General features: G+C 41.0%; 1 protein-coding gene across 3 annotated transcripts in view; it reads left to right on the top strand.

The window, feature by feature from the left end:
- Nucleotides 1-18945, top strand: part of fut8a (fucosyltransferase 8a (alpha (1,6) fucosyltransferase)) — an 87475-nt gene that overhangs the window by 31554 nt on the left and 36976 nt on the right. For all 3 annotated transcript variants that reach the window (XM_047157507.2, XM_017476586.3, XM_053682486.1), the window contains 2 exons: nucleotides 4467-4629; nucleotides 4859-4973. In XM_047157507.2, the coding sequence (XP_047013463.1) occupies nucleotides 4467-4629; nucleotides 4859-4973 (278 nt within the window). The remainder of the gene's footprint in view (nucleotides 1-4466; nucleotides 4630-4858; nucleotides 4974-18945) is intronic.

Consider the following 18945-nt stretch of genomic DNA (forward strand, 5'->3'; position numbering starts at 1 on the left):
CAGCACTGGATCACATTAAACTAGTTCAGAACTCAGTAGCCAGACTGCTTACTGGCACCAAGAAAATGGATCATATCACTCCAGATTTAACCTCTATTCACTAGCCCTTTGTCCAGTACAGGATCCGGTTTACGATGGTTTTATTTGTTTTTAAAGCTCTTAATTGTCTAGCCCCTTCCTACATTGTCTGGGCCTGCTCGTTCTATACTCTGCTCCTAGCTTTCTGAGGTCCTCAATATCCTCAATTGGTTGAAGCTAATGGGTGACCATGCATTTGCTGTGCTAGGGCTGTGGAACAACCTACCCCTAATTATCAAGAGTGCCTTATCAGTTACCATTTTTTTAAAAACAACAACCACCTTTTCATGCTTGTGTGTTGAGTTGTTTTGTTTATTTTATTTTTATTGTTACTATTCTTATTGTTTTTTGTGTCTGCATGATTTTATAATATTTGATTTATATAAAGTTAAATATATTGTGCCTATCTGTAACTTTAGTATCTGTTCTGCTATTTTATTCTTATATACAATCATTGGAACAAGAAAGTACACGTAACAAAACAAAAACAAAATGAAAATTACAACAAATTTCAATATTTCATTTCTTCCAAAAAATAAACCAACATTCAGAAACCAGGTAGGGGAAAAATAAATACACCTTGTAATTCAGTAACATGCAGAACCACCTTTAGTAATCATAACCATAAGTAAACAGTCTGTCACATAATTGGTCTGTTTTAACTTGACTTGGCCAATCCAGCACCTTGATTTTTTTTTCTTCTTTAGCCTATCAGATGTCAATTTGCTGGTGTGCATTGGATCATTGCCCTGTTGCATGACCATATTTCGGCCCAGCATAAGCTGCTGTACAGATATGAGAGATAGCAGAAACTTTGAGTGGTATCTGCAATTTGGTACATTCTTAAAAAGAAGGAATGAACTGGCAAGCTCAGCAACACAAAAAGGCCCATAAGGCTAAAGTAGATGAATGCAGAATTGCTGCAACTGCTTTGTGAAGAAAAACTGCTTCACAACATCTAGCAAAGTTGAGAACATTCTGGAGGAGGCATGCATAACTTTGTCAAAGTCTACAATCAAGAGACACCTCCATGAATGTAAATACAGACTGATTACCTAAAGATGCAAACCACTGGTAACTGGTAAAGCCAGATTAGACTTGGCTTAAAAAAAACCTCTAAAAAGCCTGCCCAGTTCTGATGCAAAATTAACTTGTACCAGAATGATGGGAAGACAAGAGTATGGAGAAGGAAAGGAAGGGCTCATGTTCCAAAGCATACCACATCATCTGTCAAACATGTGGAGGAAGTGTTTTGGCATGACTTGTATGGCTGCCAGTGGAACTGTGTCACTGGTGTTTATTGATGATGTGACTATTGATAGAAGTAGCAGGATAAATTCTGAAGCATATAGAGCTATACTTTCTGTTCAGATTTAGTCAAATACTGCAAAACAGATTTGTCGGCGCTTCACAATACAGATGGATAATGACCATAAACATACTGTGGAAGCAACCCAAGGGCATCTTACAGCAAAGAAATGAAATGTTCTTAAATGTCTGATGACCTCAACCCAATTGAGAATGCTTTTCACTTACTGAAGATAACTGAAGGCAGAAAGTCCCACAAGCAAGCAGCAATTGAAAGCAGCTGTAGTAAAGGCCTGGCAAAGTATCTCAATGGGGAAAAAAACCCCCCCAGCATTTGATGATGTCCATGGGATACAGACCTCAGGCACTCATTGACTGCATAGAATATGCAGCAAAGTATTAAAAATAATCTTAATATTTATGATTGTTTGTTTGTCCAATTAGTTTTGAGCCTGTGAAAATGGAGGGACTGTGCAAATAAAAGGGTATAATTCCTAAACAATTAATGCAGTATTTTTTTAAATCCTTTGAATTAAAGATGAAAGTCTACACTTTCTACCTTTCCTAGATTGATGGGCAGCAACAATTGCTTCTGTGAGGTTGTGGCTGATGTCCTTTCTTCTTAAGCCTCTGGTATAATTAGTTACTTTAAGCTAGCCTATGCGCACAGTCGTATACATTTGACATGTACACAGGCGGTCAACGCGTGTACATTACGACTGACAACTTGCACTACCCCTCCTAGCCTACAAGAATCAGAACAATGCAGTAAATCAGTTCTTATTGTGTGAAGGATGACGACGACGAAGAAGAATCACAACACCACGAAGAACAATGGAGAAGAAAGACCTGCCTGCTGCTTCACTTGTTGTTACTAGAGGAAATTAAAAAAAGAAAGAGATGGTCTGTGCGACCACTCAACCAGAAAAGAGCTTTCACTCGTTTCTGTCTCTTCCATTTATTCAGGTTTTTTTCTTTGACTACCTTGAGAATCAATGGCCCTGGGTGACACTTTCTACCTTGTGGAACAACTAAATAGTGCAAAAGAATTAAATGCGCATGTGTGACCTGTGTGTACAAAGTATGTGCGGCTAGAAAAATCTGGTGGCGCTCATACAGTACGTGCATACTTTGCTGATGACAAAATTTGCATCACGCGTACCGTATGCTAAGTAAGTGCAGTATCCTTTGGGCTTTTGCCTGATGTTGACACACCCCTGTGTGCTCCAGAATACCAAACTGCCAAAACTTCTGCTTTTATAGAGGTAGTCACACTTTTTGATAATTGCCTAATATTGTGCATCTCATTAGTCACACCTGGCTGCTTATTCTTCTCATAATGATTGTGGATGTAGGAATGGTATGCCTACTTTTTCCCCGCCTGGTTTCAGAAAGTTGGTTTTTTGGTGGGGAAAATGACTGCCTATTGAAATCTATTAGGTTTTTTTGTTGTTGTCGTTGTCACCTGAGGTTGGTGGTTTGTTTATAGAAGTTGGTGAGGACCACACAATTGTTGTTTAGGCCTTGATAAATTAAACCATAGAACTGAAGTGTGTGCTTTCTTTTTCCTATAACTGTATGTACAGCACTTTGTGAAGCTGTTGTTTAAAATTTTGTTTACTCATTAAACTTACTTGCGTACAGATGACCGACATTTTGATGCTGCTCAGTGTCATTGCTGCTCGTTTTGAGTGGGAGAGAGCCGGAGTGTGCCAGTCAAAATAAATACCTAAACAGCTGGGTTGTTTTAAAATCACTTTTTAATTATCATCACTATTAACATTATGTATTAAGTGAAAGATTTGACACTTCAGTCCAATTGAACCTTTTTCACATTTCTTTTGGCAACAAAATTTTATATAACTTGTAAGTTTTTGCCAAACTTTTGTGTCCCAAATGACGTACTATACACTTACACTATGCACTGTCTACTCTATCATCTAGTATATGAATTTTAGAAAGGTAATATCATCTCAAATGGAACACTAGTGTTTTTTTTTTTTTTTTTTTACTAACCCGAAGTATAAGCCCTTTCCCAGTCGATGGTGCATGGCGTCAAATGCACATAATGCGACGCCGCTAGCTTTAGCAGAATATCTAGTCAAGGACAATGTATTTCTTCAGTTTACTGTCAATTGCTCAAGCCTCTGCTTCACAATTTTTCTACTAATTCAACGGGCAGTCATCAATAATTACTTACTTATTTATGGAAAACCTAAATTGGCTGTCATTTTATTTGTTGTTAAATGTGTGTGCTGTGGTGGACAGTAGGCTAAACTTTCCGATATTTCAGTTAGCTTGGTGAAGTGTAATGCGGTCAAGACCTGACTGCAACTACTTTAGCTGTGCATTTACTGAAAAATAATTGCACACCTCAGAATGTCTGTCAGCCAGTCAGAATCGAGAATTAAACAGTGCTGCAATATAACTGAAAATATTCTCCACTTACCATAGCAGAAAGTGAATGAGCCCATGTGAGATAAGAGCACATGAGAAAGAAGACAGGGGCACAGCTTCCAGGAAGTGTCTTTTAATATAGGAGAATTCAAACTTACGTGCACAAATCATTGCAGATTCACATCACTTGGCTTATCTCTTGTTTTATTGGAGAGAAAATACTGCTTTTATCAAGTATTTTTGAGTGATAATTTGTACAAGCGAACTCCAGTGTTATATTGTGTATATTGGGATTTGCCAGGTCTGGTAATATAATCAGCCCAAAATATCACTGGATATTGTGGCAGTGCAATATTGTGTATGTATGATGATGTATCCTGCAGGCCTAATAGACATGTTAATATTTGAGTACAATCAAATTATAAACCTTACATAATTATAGAGTGACTGATGATTTGATTTTGTGTGCATTGTTATTCAGTGTGCAGGGGCATGAGGATCACATTTTGTAGTCCTATAAATTAATACTGGTATTTGTCATAATATGCTGAATGTATTTATAGTCGAAAACCGTGGATGGATTTCAAGTTTGCTAAGAAAAACCTTGACAAAAGGGAAAATGTTCTTTGTTATTCCCAAAACTCTTTCTAAAATTCCAGAATGCTATTTGTGTGTGTGTACAGGCCCAGGGAGAAAACACGAGGAGTTACGGAGAATGATTGAGAATGGGGTACGAGAATTGTGGTACTTTGTGCGCAGTGAAGTGAAGAAACTGGGCCACGTAGACACAGGAGAGCTGCAGAAACACATCAACATGCTGCTGCAAGACTTGGGCCACCATCAGAGGTGTTTGACAAACACACATACAAAATACATGCATACAATGCACAGTTATTATTGGATGAGTATTACGATTTAAAAAAAATAAAAAGAAAAGAAATACTTAATCCCCAACCATGACATTTAAGCCAGATTTACATACTTCAAGTGGATTTTGGGGACAAGCAAAGGCAAAAAAGCACCATGATGTGGTCCTTCCCAGCAATCACACGGTGTTTACTGGTTTAACATTCAGGTCCATCATGACGGACTTGTACCATCTGAGCCAGGCAGATGGAGCTGGAGACTGGAGAGAGAAGGAGGCTAAAGACCTCTCAGATCTAGTACAAAACAGGATAACATACCTACAGGTAAATCTCACACACATACTCATGCAATCTCTATCCAAAACGGTAAGCAAACTAAATGTTTATATTATTGAGCATGAAGGAAATCTAAGTTATTACATTTTATTAGTAGACTTTCAGAAACCAGGTGGGATAAAATACCCTTCTATTGCTTGCACAGGTAGATGTTTGCCTGCAATGGCATTGCTACCACCTGTAACTAGACCTTGGGTTAGTTGTTACCCCAACACTTCTTTCTCCTCACCCAAAGCCAAAAGTTGCTTTTCTCTGCCTCTTCAGCCAGATCTTTTCAGGGCATTCTGCTGGTCCAGTTACTCCCATACCACTCAGGAGGCAAGCAGTTGATGTTCCAACAAAGCCACGCCATCCTACCTCTACCGGGTAGATGGTGGTTCTCCAGCCAGCCTTCTTACACTCGGAGACGAGATCAGAGTACTTCAGCCTCATCCGCTCAAAGGCAGCTTCTATTTCTTCCCCCCAAGGAACAGTTAGCTCGATTAGGAGCAAGGCCTTGGTGCCGCTGGACCACATCACTATATCAAGACAGAGACTTGTGTTAATTTCCCCTTGGAACTGGAGCATCCTGCCAAGATTGACTCTCGTTCTCTAGTCCTGGGTGAATGGAACTTTCCTTGATGGAATTCTTGCTGTGGTGCTTGTATTGCCCCCTCCTTTTCAGACAAATTGGTTGTGCTGACACACTGGTGAAGGTTGACCTCTGCTGATGACCTGTCTGTGCTCCTCCTGCACCGCAGCCAATCTGCTGAAGACTTGATTGTGTCACCACCTGTAGCAACCTTGGGAGAGCGCAACCTTGAAGCTTCATAAGATGTGCTGGAGACATGCATGTGAACAGAGGGGGCAGCATTATTCCTTGCCAAACCGCTGGTGCAGGTTCAGTGGGCAGGGGAGTATGTTGTATATTGCCCTGATAAGAAAACTAAACCTTGCCTTTGGGATTTTTTTACAGGTTCGCCATGCTGATGTTTCTGCCGACAGCACCTTCCCACGTTGTCTAGCCCCCCTGTTGTCCCTGTGCTACAGCCATGATCTTATAGTGCCTGTCCTCAATCCTTGTCACTTCAGACGTTACCAGTTCTTTCCTCTCTTTCCTGCTGGCCTTGGACCAGACCCTTCTCTCCACCCAACACCTGTGCTTCCTGTCTGGACTCTGCCAATCTGTTTGTGTTGCAGCCTGCTAATTGCCATATCAACTTCAGCATGGGCTTTCCACTTGTGGCCCGTGTGGATCTGGACATTTGTACCCCGTACTGCCTGATCATTAGACTCTCAGCTCCAACGCTAGCCTGGTCTTCTCCTGCTTATAGCCCATGCTGATGGATTGTAGCAGCAGCTGTAAGATGTTCTTCCCAAAGAGACCATCAAATTATGCCAAGCCCAGTCATTGAGACAGCAATAAAATCCAGCAAATTGACATCTGAATGGCTAAAGAAGAAAAAAATCAAGACGTTAGAATGGCCATGTCAGTGGCCAGACCTCAACTCCATTGAGATGGGAATCATTAAAGAGCTGTTCATAAATGAATGCCCTCAAACATCGATGAAATGTTGTAAAGAAACATTGATGCAATGTTGTAAAGAAGAGTGGGCTAAAACTTCTCCAAAAAGATGTGAGACTGATGAACTCCTACAAAAAAACAAAAACTTTTACTTCAAGTTATTGTTGCTAAAGGTGGTTCCACCTGTTACTGAATTATAGGGTGTAGTTATTTTTTCCCTATCTGGTTTCTGAATGTTGATTTACATTTTGGAAAAAATGACTACATATTGAAATCTGTTTTTTTTTTTTTTTTATTGTGATCATGGGTTATTTTTTTGTTTATAGAAGTTGGTGAATTGTTAATTCAGAACAATTGTTAATTAGCAACTGATAATTAAAAAAAAAAAAAGAAGGCAGGTGTACTTTCTTTTTCCTATGACCTGTATATTTCCCAATTAACCACAGGGCATTCATATTTTTCAATAAAAGATTTATTCATACGGTCATGCCATCATTGTAGACTGTGCAGCATTAAGTGCAGTTTTCTCAACTGATCACACTTCATGTGTTTTCAACAATCACACAAATAAAAAGGACATCTTAAATAAAACAGAGGGAAATAGAGTGGAGTAAAATGTGAATTGCTGACATAAATTTAGTCTCTGTGTGGCAGGAATGGGGCACACACAATCTTTAATATTGTTTGTATGAGTCACTGAAATCATCATGTCATTAGACCATCGTCTAAGAAACCCAAACTCATAGAGAAACTTAACCAGTGAGAAAATAGCCATCCAGGGATTTAGTTAACACTGTTAGGTTGCATTAAAAAAAAAAAAAAAAAAAAAAAAATCCCCCCACCCCATCTTCTTTTCCTTCTCTCATTTATTTGCCATAGTGCAATTATTAGTCTCTTGATTGATAAAATTAAAACTTTTTTCATGTGACGTATTCTTGATGTCAGGAGTATTAGAGCATACCACTAGCATTTTGCACTGGGTCACCTATAATATTTGTTGTTCTTGAGCATTTCACCACATCCTAGGTTGTTTTGTTTTTTGTTTTTTGTTCCTGCCTTTTCAGCACCACCCTTTTTTTTTTTTTTTTTTTTTTCTTTTTGCCAATGGTGTCCTATGTGTAGAATGTCTGTCCTATACTTCCAACACTGGTAAAATTAATAACATCTTAACACTGTATAAAACTCATTTGCTGTCCAATTATAATTTAAGGCTTGCCACAACTATACTGACAGGTGCCACTGTTTTACCAAATTACTTCACATATAGACATACAGTCCCCTCCAAAACTATTGAAATGGCAAGACCAATGCTTTTGCTATATACGTAAGACTATTGGGAGACGTTAGATCACAATTTCTGCTTTCATTTCCTGATATTTACATCTACATGTGTTAAAAAACTTAAGACATGGTACCTTTTTTGTTTGAACCCACCCATTTTTCAAGTGATCAAATATATTAGAACATGTGACTGACTTGTCTTTCTTGTTATTTATCTGTGCCTTCTTAGATTGATTGTTCAAACAATTAATAGCTCTGAATGTCTACTCTTGGTTTGAGCCTTGGGTTTCACCTGTGAAGACTGCATTTTTTGTTAAAGATAAACCAACATGAAGACGAGAAAAACAAGCCATTTTGAAGCTGAGAAAAGAACCAAAATCTATCAGAGCCATTGCACAAGCATAGCTTAGAAATTAAAGAAATCACTGGTGTACTAACAACCAGACATTGAACAAGTTGGCCAAAGAAAACAACAGCAGTTGATTACAAACATTATAACCAACATAACCAACAACCTTCACAAGCAGCCCACCGATAGAAGAAGACTTTGAGAGCAGAAATATAGAGGCCAAACCACAAGATGCAAACCACTCATCAGCAGTAAAAATCGGATGGCCAAATTGAAATCCATCCAACCATCCATCTTCAACTGCTTACTCCTTTTCAGGGTCGCGGGGGAACCTGGAGCCTATCCCAGGTGGCATCGGGCACAAGGCGGGGTACACCCTGGACAGGGTGCCAGTCCATCGCAGGACACACAATCACACACACATTCACACATCCATTCATACACTACGGACACTTTAGATATGCCAATCAGCCTACCATGCATGTCTTTGGACTGGGGGAGGAAACCGGAGTCCAAATTGAAATTTGCAAAGAAATACAGTGATAAGCATGGATACTTCTGGAATGGGCTTACTAATCTTTATTATTGAACTCATGATGTTAGCAGGAGAATGACCTCAGAGGTTTACAGAAACCAATCTAATTGGGAGGAACTTCATCATGCAGCAAAACAATGAGCCAAGTCACACTGTCAACACAACAAAGGACTTGATTAGGAGAAAATATTTTAAGGTTTTTGATAAGCCATGTCAATCACCAGACCTTAACCCAATTGCGGATGTATTTCACCTCCTGAGGAGAAGACTAAAGGGAGACTGTGGAGGATCTTCAGGCATGCTTGAAGTGTACTGACTGGGATGTATTCAGGACTGATACTAACAGTCTGGATGAGTACACAGAGGCTGTGACATCATACATAATCTTCTGTGAGGATAGCTGTGTACCATCATGCACCAGGGTGAGTTAAAACAATGACAAACCCTGGTTCACAGCCAGACTCAGATAGCTAAGGCTGGAGAAGGAAGTTGTGTTTAAGAGTGGGGACAGAATCAGGTTTAAAGGGTCAAAGTACAAGTTTAGCAAGGTGGTGAGAGACGCTAAACAGCTGTACTCTGAGAAAGTACAACAGCAGTTCTCAGCCAATGACTCTGCTTCTGTTTGGAAAGGGCTCAGGCAGATTACAAACTGCAAACCTAAACTCCCCACTCTGCTAACAACTTGCATCTGTCCAACAGTCTGAATGAGTTTGAAAGACAATGGGACACCATCCCCAGCGACAGCAGCCGTCAGCTCCAGCTACAGCCTGCTAGCTTCACCACCTCCACCACAGTAGAAGATGGGGCCTCTCCACAGCTGCACACCTTAACGCCTTCCTTCCACTCCTCCTCCACCACAAGTATGGCACACTCCATCCACTCTCTCCATCCACCCTGAAGTACTGTGCTGATCAGCTGTCTCCAGTGTTTACAGACATCTTTAACAGCTCACAGGAGATATGCCATGCGCCAGCCTGCTTTAAGACCTCCACTATCATCACTGTCCCCCCAAAAAAACAGGATCACAGGACTTAATGACTACAAACCTGTCCCTCTGCCATCTGTGGTAATGAAGTCCTTTGAGCGCCTCATGCTGTCCCACCTCGAATCCATCACAGACCCTCTCCTGGACTCCCTGCAGTTTTCCTACAGAGCCAACAAATTATGCAGTTAACATAGTCCTCCACTTCATCCTCCAGCACCTTACCGCCTTAGGAACCTACACTAGAATTTTGTTTGTGGGTTTCAGCTTTGCTTTTTACACAATCAACATAATTGTGTCATTTTAACACAATCATCCTGCTACAGGACAAGCTCTCCCAGCTGAGTATGCCTGATTCCATTTGCAGGTGGATTACAGACTTCCTGTCTGACAGGAGGCAGCACGTGAGAATGGGAAAACATGTCTCCGACTCCTGGACGATCAGTACTGGTCCCCCCCTCCAACTCTATCACAGAGTCACGTGATTGATGACAAACGAAGCCTCACTTTCTGTCTGATCACGTGTACGATTCGCTTTGCATATTGGAATACTCAAACCCCTGGGGGCTATTCCAGAGAGCAATTTATGCGACTAACCTGCTCTCTGATTTGCATGTTGGAATGTTCGAACCCCAGAACTTTGAGTCCTCGCTGGCTCAGTCTGATTGGTTGGTTTGTGAGGAGTACTGTACTTTGAAAGTTGGATAATCAATATGTTACATTTAAATCATCACTAATTATTTGTCACAAATTATGTTGTTTTGGTTGTTTTTTGTTTTTTCTTGGTGAATTTTGGCACTTTTTTTGTTTTTGGTAATTTATACACTTTGGCATTGCAGTTTCTTTGTACCATGTGAAAGAGTGTTATCTTGTAAAAGAGTGTTCCCTAAGGTAGGGGAAGTACTATCAAAGAGGAGAAATAGACTAATCTCAACACCGTCAAACAGCTCAATAAAAATAATTAAAAACTTTTGTGACCTTTCTGTGATTCCCAGGCAAATGTAATTTCAGGCAAATATTGCCATGCAACTCTGTTAGTTATGTGTGTGTGTATGTATGTGTGAGATATATATATATATATATATATATATATATATATCTCTCACAGTATCTCACAAAAGTGAGTACACCCCTCACATTTTTGTAAATATTTGATTATAACTTTTCCCGTAACAACACTGAAGGAATGACACTTTGCTGCAATGTAAAGTAGTGAGTGTGTGGGCTTGTATAACAGTGTAAATTATCTGTCCCCTGAAAATAACTCAACACACAGCCATTAATGTCTAAACCGCTGGCAACAAAAGTGAGTACACCCGTAAGTGAAAATGTCCAAATTGGGCCCAATTAACCATTTTCCCTCCCTGGTGTCATGTGACTTGTTAGTGTTACAAGCTCTCAGGTGTGAATGGGGAGCAGGTGTGTTAAATTTGGTGTCATCGCCCTCACACTACCTCATACCGGTCACTGGAAATTCAACATGGCACTTCATGGCAAAGAACTCTCTGAGGATCTGAAAAAAAAGTATTGTTGCTCTACATAAAGATGGCCTAGGCTATTAGAAGATTGCTAAGACCCTGACACTGAGCTGCAGCATTGTGGCCAATACCATACAGCGGTTTAACAGAACAGGTTCCACTCAGAGCAGGCCTCACCATGGTCGACCAAAGCAGTTGAGTGCATGTTCTCAGGGTCATATCCAGAAGTTGTCTTAGGGAAATAGACGTATGAGTGCTGCCAGCATTGCTGCAGAGGTTGAAGGGGAGGGGGGGTCAGCCTGTCAGTGCTCAGACCATACGCCGCACACTGCATCAAAATGGTCTGCATGGCTGTCGTCCCAGAATTAAGCCTCTTCTAAAGATGATGCACAAGAAAGCCCGCAAACAGTTTGCTGAAGACAAGCAGACTAAGGACATGGATTACTGAAACCATGTCCTGTGGTCTGATGAGACCAAGATAAACTTACTTGGTTCAGATGGTGTCAAGCTTGTGTGGTGGCAACCAGGTGAGGAGTACAAAGACAAGTGTCTTGCCTACAGTCAAGCATGGTGTTGGGAGTGTCATGGTCTGGGGCTGCATGAGTGCTGCCAGCACTGGGGAGCTACGGTTCATTGAGGGAACCATGAATGCCAACATGTACTGTGACATACTGAAGTAGAGCATGATCCCCTCCCTTCGGAGACTGGGCTGCAGGGCAGTATTCCAGCATGATAACGACCCCAAACACACCTCCAAGAGGACCACTGCCTTGCTAAAGAAGCTGAGCGTGAAGGTGGTAGACCAAACCCTTTGAGCATCTGTGGGGCATCCTCAAAGGGAAGCTGGAGTAGCAAAAGGTCTCTAACATCCACCAACTCCGTGATGTCGTCATGGAGGAGTGGAAGAGGAATCCAGTGGCAACCTGTGAAGCTCTGGTGAACTCCATGGCCAAGAGGGTTAAGGCAGTGCTGGAAAATAATGGTGACCACTCAAAATATTGACACTTTGGGCCCAATTTGGACATTTTCCCTTAGGGGTGTACTCACTTTTGTTGCCAGCCGTTTAGACATTAATGCAAATTTACACTGTTATACAAGCTGTACACTCACTACTTTACATTGTAGCAAAGTGTCATTTCTTCAGTGTTGTCACATGAAAAGGTATAATCAAATATTTACAAAAGTGTGAGGGGTGTACTGTGTGTGATACTGTGTGTGTGTGTATGTGTGTATATATATGTGTATGTATGTATGTATGTATGTATGTATGTATGTATGTATGTGTGTGTGTGTATATGTGTATGTGTGTGTGTGTGTATGTATATATATGTATATATATATATATATATATATATATACACACACACACACACACGTATGTTCTTCTGTTAAATCATATTGAATTATATTAGTTCATTCTGGCATTTATTGACACTTTAATGGATAAATCAATTTATCTGAGGGAGAAATTCAACACACACATTAGGCTTTTGTTAGTGCATATAACATTGAAAGTATCTATGGAGTGTGCGGTGGCTGCTTCATCTGACTGAGCTTCTTCCACAGGCTTTTGGCTGCTTTATTTTTTACTAACCACCAGATGGCGCTGCTTTTGATGCTCTAGTAGCTTTTAATCTTTTCCCGGAATAGTCAGGGGAAGCCTCAGTGCTTTGAGGCTTCATTTCCCCAATCCCTACTCTACTTTTCTCCCTTTACACCAACAACTGCACCTCCAGTCACCAGTCTGTCAAACTACTGAAGATTGTAGATGACACCACCCTCATTGGGCTCATCTCTGAGGGGGATGAGTCTGCCTACAGGTGGGAGATTGACCATCTTGTGATCTGGTGCAGTCAGAACAACCTGGAGCTCAGCACTGTGAAAACACTGGAGATGGTGGTAGACTTCAGGAAGAACTCAGCCCCACCCACCCCCATTTCCTTTGTGACTTCTTCCACTTCCTCAAAACAATCATCACCCAGGACCTCAAGTGAGAGCTGAACATGAGCTCTCTGATTAAAAAAGCGCATTAAAAAAGAGGATGTACTTCCTGCGGCAGCTGTCGGAAGTTCAACTTACCACAGATAATGATGGTGCTTTTCTTCACCGCCATCATCGAGTCCATACTCACCTCCTCTTTCACCATCTGGTACACTGCCGCCACTGCTAAGGTCAAGGGCAGACAGCAGCATGTCATTTGCTCTGCTGAAAAAGTGATTGGCTGCAATCTGCCAGCCCTTCATGACATGTACACCTCCAGGACCCTGAAGTAGGCAGTTAAGATTGTGGCTTACCCCTCTCACCCTGGACACAAACTTTTCAAGGCACTCCCCTCCAGCAGGAGGCCGCGGTCCATCAAGACTGAAACCTCACGCCACAAAAACAGGGTTCCCCCCCCCCCCCCCCCATCCTCAACTGGCCTCATTAACAAAAACCCCCACATTGTTGTTTCACATGTGTTACATTACCGCACACAACTCGGACTGCTATCGTCACGTCTCGAGACATAACGCAGATAGGGACGGATGCAAGTGCAGTTCAGCAGTTTTATTAAAGAGAGATACAGGTAGATAAATCCAAATCGTAATCCATAAACGTAATCTAAAACATGCAAAAGGTCAGGCGATCGGCAAATAGGCATAAATGGTGTAAAGCAGGAATCAAGGTCGTGGTCATGGAAAACAGGGTCGAGAAACAAAAACAATGACTAGGAACTGGGAGCGGAAAAACCAGCGTGGACTAAATTAACTAATCTAACATGGAACATAACATGGACTATGACTGAGGTAAACTATCTAAGGACTCTAAAATAAGTTTCTTAACTATTATAATCTAAGTTTCTTATCTACTATAATATTCTGCGTCATGTGCTGGGAGGCGCGCGATTTTATATATATATATATATATATATATATACATACACACACAAACATAATCAGCGCGTTGATTGCTGATGGCTGACGGCAATCTAGGCACACGCTAAACAACAGCCAATGACAGAACTGGGAGGAGACATAACAGAAACGTAAAAGTACATGTCCAATGTACACAATGTCATGATTGTCAACAATCGAGAAGCAGGTGCTCGTGCATGCGCACCCACATGCTCTGCAGCACGCTGCTTAAAGGGGAAACCGTGACAGCTATATTGCACCTTCTTACTTCAAACTGTGATCATTTGCACTGGCCCACTTTTGCATAGCTTGCACTAAAGTACAATTAATATGAAAAATTTTAGAAGACATTTTGATAAATATTTTTTTCATTTTCCTTGTGTATGGAGACTTTTGGGACACCCTGTATATTGACGTTATGGTGAAGATGAAGCAATGCCTGGGAAATGCAAATTTAGTTCTGCATGGCAGCAAAAGGCACCATTATATAATGTATTGTTTATTTATTATTATTATTATTATTATTATTATTATTATTATTATTAATGATAGTGGTAATTAGGATGACTTATTTATTAATTTTGAAATTTATAAAGGAGCAATAAAGAATATGTTTTACGTCTCTTGTATAGTTCTTGAAAAAAAAATTGTGCTTGAAAAGTCCTGGAATTTCATCTGTACAATGAAGAATCTGTATAAACCCTGTGGCTTGTTTTTCTCCCATAGACATCTCTCTGGTCTTCACGTTGGTTTATGCTTTTTAAACAAGAAATGCAGTGTTCACAGGTGAAACTGAAGGCTAAAACCATGAGTAGCTGTTCAGAACTATTAATTCTTTATACAATCTATTTATCTGGGCACACCTGGGCAGCAAGAAACACCTATTAGTTACAGTCCAATTTTTTTGACGACTTGAAAAAAATGGGTGGTTTCAAACAAAATGTGCTATGTTCTAAGTTGTTTAATATATGTAGATCTAAATATGTAGAAGTGCTTCTGATCTACTGTTACATATTCATCTTTTGATCGCAAACGTCTTCAATGTATAGCGAAAACAGTCGAATTGGCCTTGTTGTTCCAGTACTTTTGGATGGGACTGTACATGCCTGTGTGTAATGTGTATGTAAGTAACTATATACTATATGTAAACACCTTGTAGTTGCATAATTGTGGATATGAAGTTAATGTGCAATTATGTGTATAATGTTTGTGTCCGTTGTAATGCTTTTGCAGCAGAAAATGCAAGTAAGAATTTCATTGCATGTTCTACACATGACAATAACACTTCACTTTCATGCAGTGTCACTGGTGGAGTCTCACAAGAATCCATTTTTAGTTTGTGTAGGGATAAAGCAAATAACTGCTTCTAATATCCCTCTTTCCTCCGCCTGCCTTTTCAGCCTTTAAGAGTAGTGTTTTTCTCTTCTCTATGCTACCGCGCGGATGTGGTTTTCCTCAGAGCGTATATGGCGCCGGAGAGAGTCTGATTGAACCACACTGACACACAGTAGCTCACAAAAGACTTCCCTGTTTATTACAGATTTCACAGGTTTATATACATATACAGAGGGACGCACTTCTGTGTGGAAATAATATGGCAGTTGAACTGTCTGGCCACGTACTTGAAAAACATCTTCGGCAATACAAGAATGTACAGGTTTCTGAACATATATGGTATCTGTTCGCTTAACAGAAAATAGGAAGTTCCTATGGTGACACTTTAACTGGCACGTACACAACAGACAGGTCTAGAAAAGTTCATGAGACAGAAATTAGACTGTAACCTAAACATACTTATACATATCTGAGGGAATAGAGAATAGAAAGTTTCTAACATTGCTCTCTTTTGTCCTAGTGAAACGTAGGACAATACAAAAAGAAGATAACACTAAGTCTGATAGGTACAGAATTTGAAAAATGGTCACTATTAGGGTCAATCCATCCTTCTTCACTAACAAAATCATTACCATCAGCCAATACTCCGGCCATAAACATAGAACATAAGAACGTATTAACAAAAAAAAAATAACACCAACATTGTGTCCAGTCCGTGTAATTGTTGGACCCAGGGACACAAGTGAAGAGAGTATGGGTATGTTAGAGGTGTATCAGCAGCTGGAACAGTAGAGTCGCCTTCAGATCAGCAGGTCAGATGAGAGTTCTAGTGGACTCGTTCACCAGCAAGGTCTCACTATAGTCAGGTTGGAGTTACTGGACTGGTTCCATGGGAACAGCCTATAATAGAACAGAATCATGCAATTATTTGTTCACAGATTTTAACCAACTGGCATGCCGCAATATGTGGCCTTCTGAGGTCATGACAGCGGTTCATGTTACTGCCACAATCTCATAAGGACCGGTGTACTTGGGTTCACCCAACTGCTTGTTCCATTTGGGCACTCGGAGCAGCACCTTGTCACCTGGAACGAAGGAATGAGTTGGGCACTGTGAAGAAAGGCGAAGTTTAGCTCTTACACATTCATGTTGTTCTTGAAAGACATCAAGTAATTTAGACACATAATCATCCAGATGAATGTCAACTCCGTTACTTGTGGAAGTAGAAAGGTTAGTAGACATTTTCCAGGCAGTAGGACAAGGTCAGTCAAATAGAATCTCAAAGGGTGATAAACCTGTAGTTTTAGATGGCGTCATTCTGATCTCAGTCAGAACCGAAGGTAAAACGTCAGGCCAGGCGGTGCTCCCCCTCTGTTGCGTAGCTTTACTCAAACAATCTTTTAAAGTGCGGTTCATTCTCTCAACCACCCCAGACGACTGTGGATGGAAGGGAATGTGAAATTTCCAGTCTATAGCCAAATAGTCGCATAGACGTTGTGTGACTTGTGAAGTGAACGCAGTACCTTTGTCTGAGTCAATTTGCAAAGGCACACCGAAGCGTGGGATGATTTCTTTTGCTAAGATGCGTACAACCGTTTTTGCATTCTCAGTAGCACATGGAAACAGTACGACCCATTTAGAGAAACGATCAACAATAACAAACATTTTATACGGACCTACTTGAGGCATATGTGTGAAGTCAATCTATAAGCTTTCAAAGGGCACCTGTGGGGACGGAAGAGCATCATGACGCACGGGCGAACCTTGCACATTGTTTTGCAGACAGATTAAACAGTGAGAGAGATGTAGTTTCATCTGATGTCTCAAATCTTTAATAGAAAATTTAGATGTCATGTCAGACATTACACCAGTGAAACCACGATGCGAAACACAGTGAAACTCACGGATTAAAAACGGGGCGCTGGCTTTTGGAACGCATAGGTGACCTACTTGATCAGACCAGATGACCTCAGAGTCTGGGACCACTCCCTGAGCCTGCCAGAACTCCAGCATCTTCTGGGGATGCATGTGATTGCATCAATGAAAAATCTACCCTGGGTAAAAGAGCACTAGTGTAAAAATGTACAGCAGACACTAAGAAAGGGCAAGGGCTTTGTGACTGCGCAGCCAATTTCGCTTGTCGGTCAGCTAAAACATTCCCCTTCATTTCTACAGTGTTACCTACAAGATGCGCCCTGATTTTGACAATGTTGAGGGAATGAGGAAGTGAACAGGCAGCAATAAGATTCTCTACTAATGTGGAATGTGAAATGGGTTTCCCATCTGCAGACCTGAAACCACGTTGTTGCCAAATCTGTCCAAAATCATGTGCTATTCATGTGCTGGCACGGGTGAGAGCGAATAATTCTGTGGCCTGTGCTGAATTAAAGGGCAAAGAGTGCGCTTCGAGTATCACATCCGGTGATGTGCAGACAGAATATCCACATAGAAAAACACCATCAGCCGGTTTTGAACACGAGCCGTATACAAAAACAAACTCACTATGGGTGAGAGGAATATCAGATAAATCACTTCTTATACTACACGAAGTTACGATTTCTTTTAAACAATCATGCTCATTTGTACTGGCTCAGTGTCATTCTGTGAATTTAGAAGCCGATGAAGAGCACGCGGATTGTGTCTTGTGCGGTTGAGCACTTTATGGTTAAATTTGCTGTAGAGCAAAGACTTGTTTCATAACCACTTCTATGTTGAGCGGTCATGTGTTGTGTTACAATGTTTGAGAGAACTTGTTTTACCTGATGTGTGTAAAACCAAAGGATGAGACAATACCGATCGTTCCGCATCCGTGACGAGAAGAGCGCTGGCAGACACTGCACGCAGACACGCAGGGAGTCCAGCAGCCACGGTGTCCAATGTTTTAGAGAGATAGGCACAGGGGCAGAAACTACCCCGTGTTCTTGTGCCAAAACACCAGAAGCTACACCTGGGTGTTTATAAGTGTAGAGACAGAAATGTTGTTGTAATCAGGCAGTCCTAGTGTGGGAGCAGAACACAATGCTGTTTTGAGATGTTTGAAGGCCGCCACAGTTTCTGGTGTGTGTGTGTGTGTGTGTGTGTAACAGGAGACAATAGTGGATCAGAATGTTCCCTACGGCCCTATGCTACTTATCATAATAAGAGCAGTCAGGAATCCACTGTCTACAATAGTTAATGAAACCTAAAAAGCTAGAACTGCTTGTTTGGTTGCAGATAGCTGAGATGTTATGACTACAGTTATACGATCATCAGAGAGCCGTCGTTGTCCTTTGGAAAGAAGGAAGCCTAAATACTTGACTTCAGTTTTACAGAGCTGTACTTTGGTTCTGGACACCTTGAAACCCTTCACAGCCAAGTGCTGTAAGAGACGACAGGTTGCAGTCCAGCAGCCCTCTTCTGTTACCGACGTGATGAGTATATAAACCCCCAGAAATGGCTTCCACCCAATCACAAGGAGTCATTCCCGGTGACGGGAGGGCAGGGGTAAAGAAAGACCCTCCCATGCCTGGAATCAACACTCTTAACACTGAACTTACAAACAACAAACAAAATACAATCCCTGGCAAACCACAAAAGTGCAAATGAAAAAAAAAAAATACTAT

This window comes from Ictalurus punctatus, chromosome 9 (assembly GCF_001660625.3).
Source record: "Ictalurus punctatus breed USDA103 chromosome 9, Coco_2.0, whole genome shotgun sequence".
Taxonomy (NCBI): domain Eukaryota; kingdom Metazoa; phylum Chordata; class Actinopteri; order Siluriformes; family Ictaluridae; genus Ictalurus; species Ictalurus punctatus.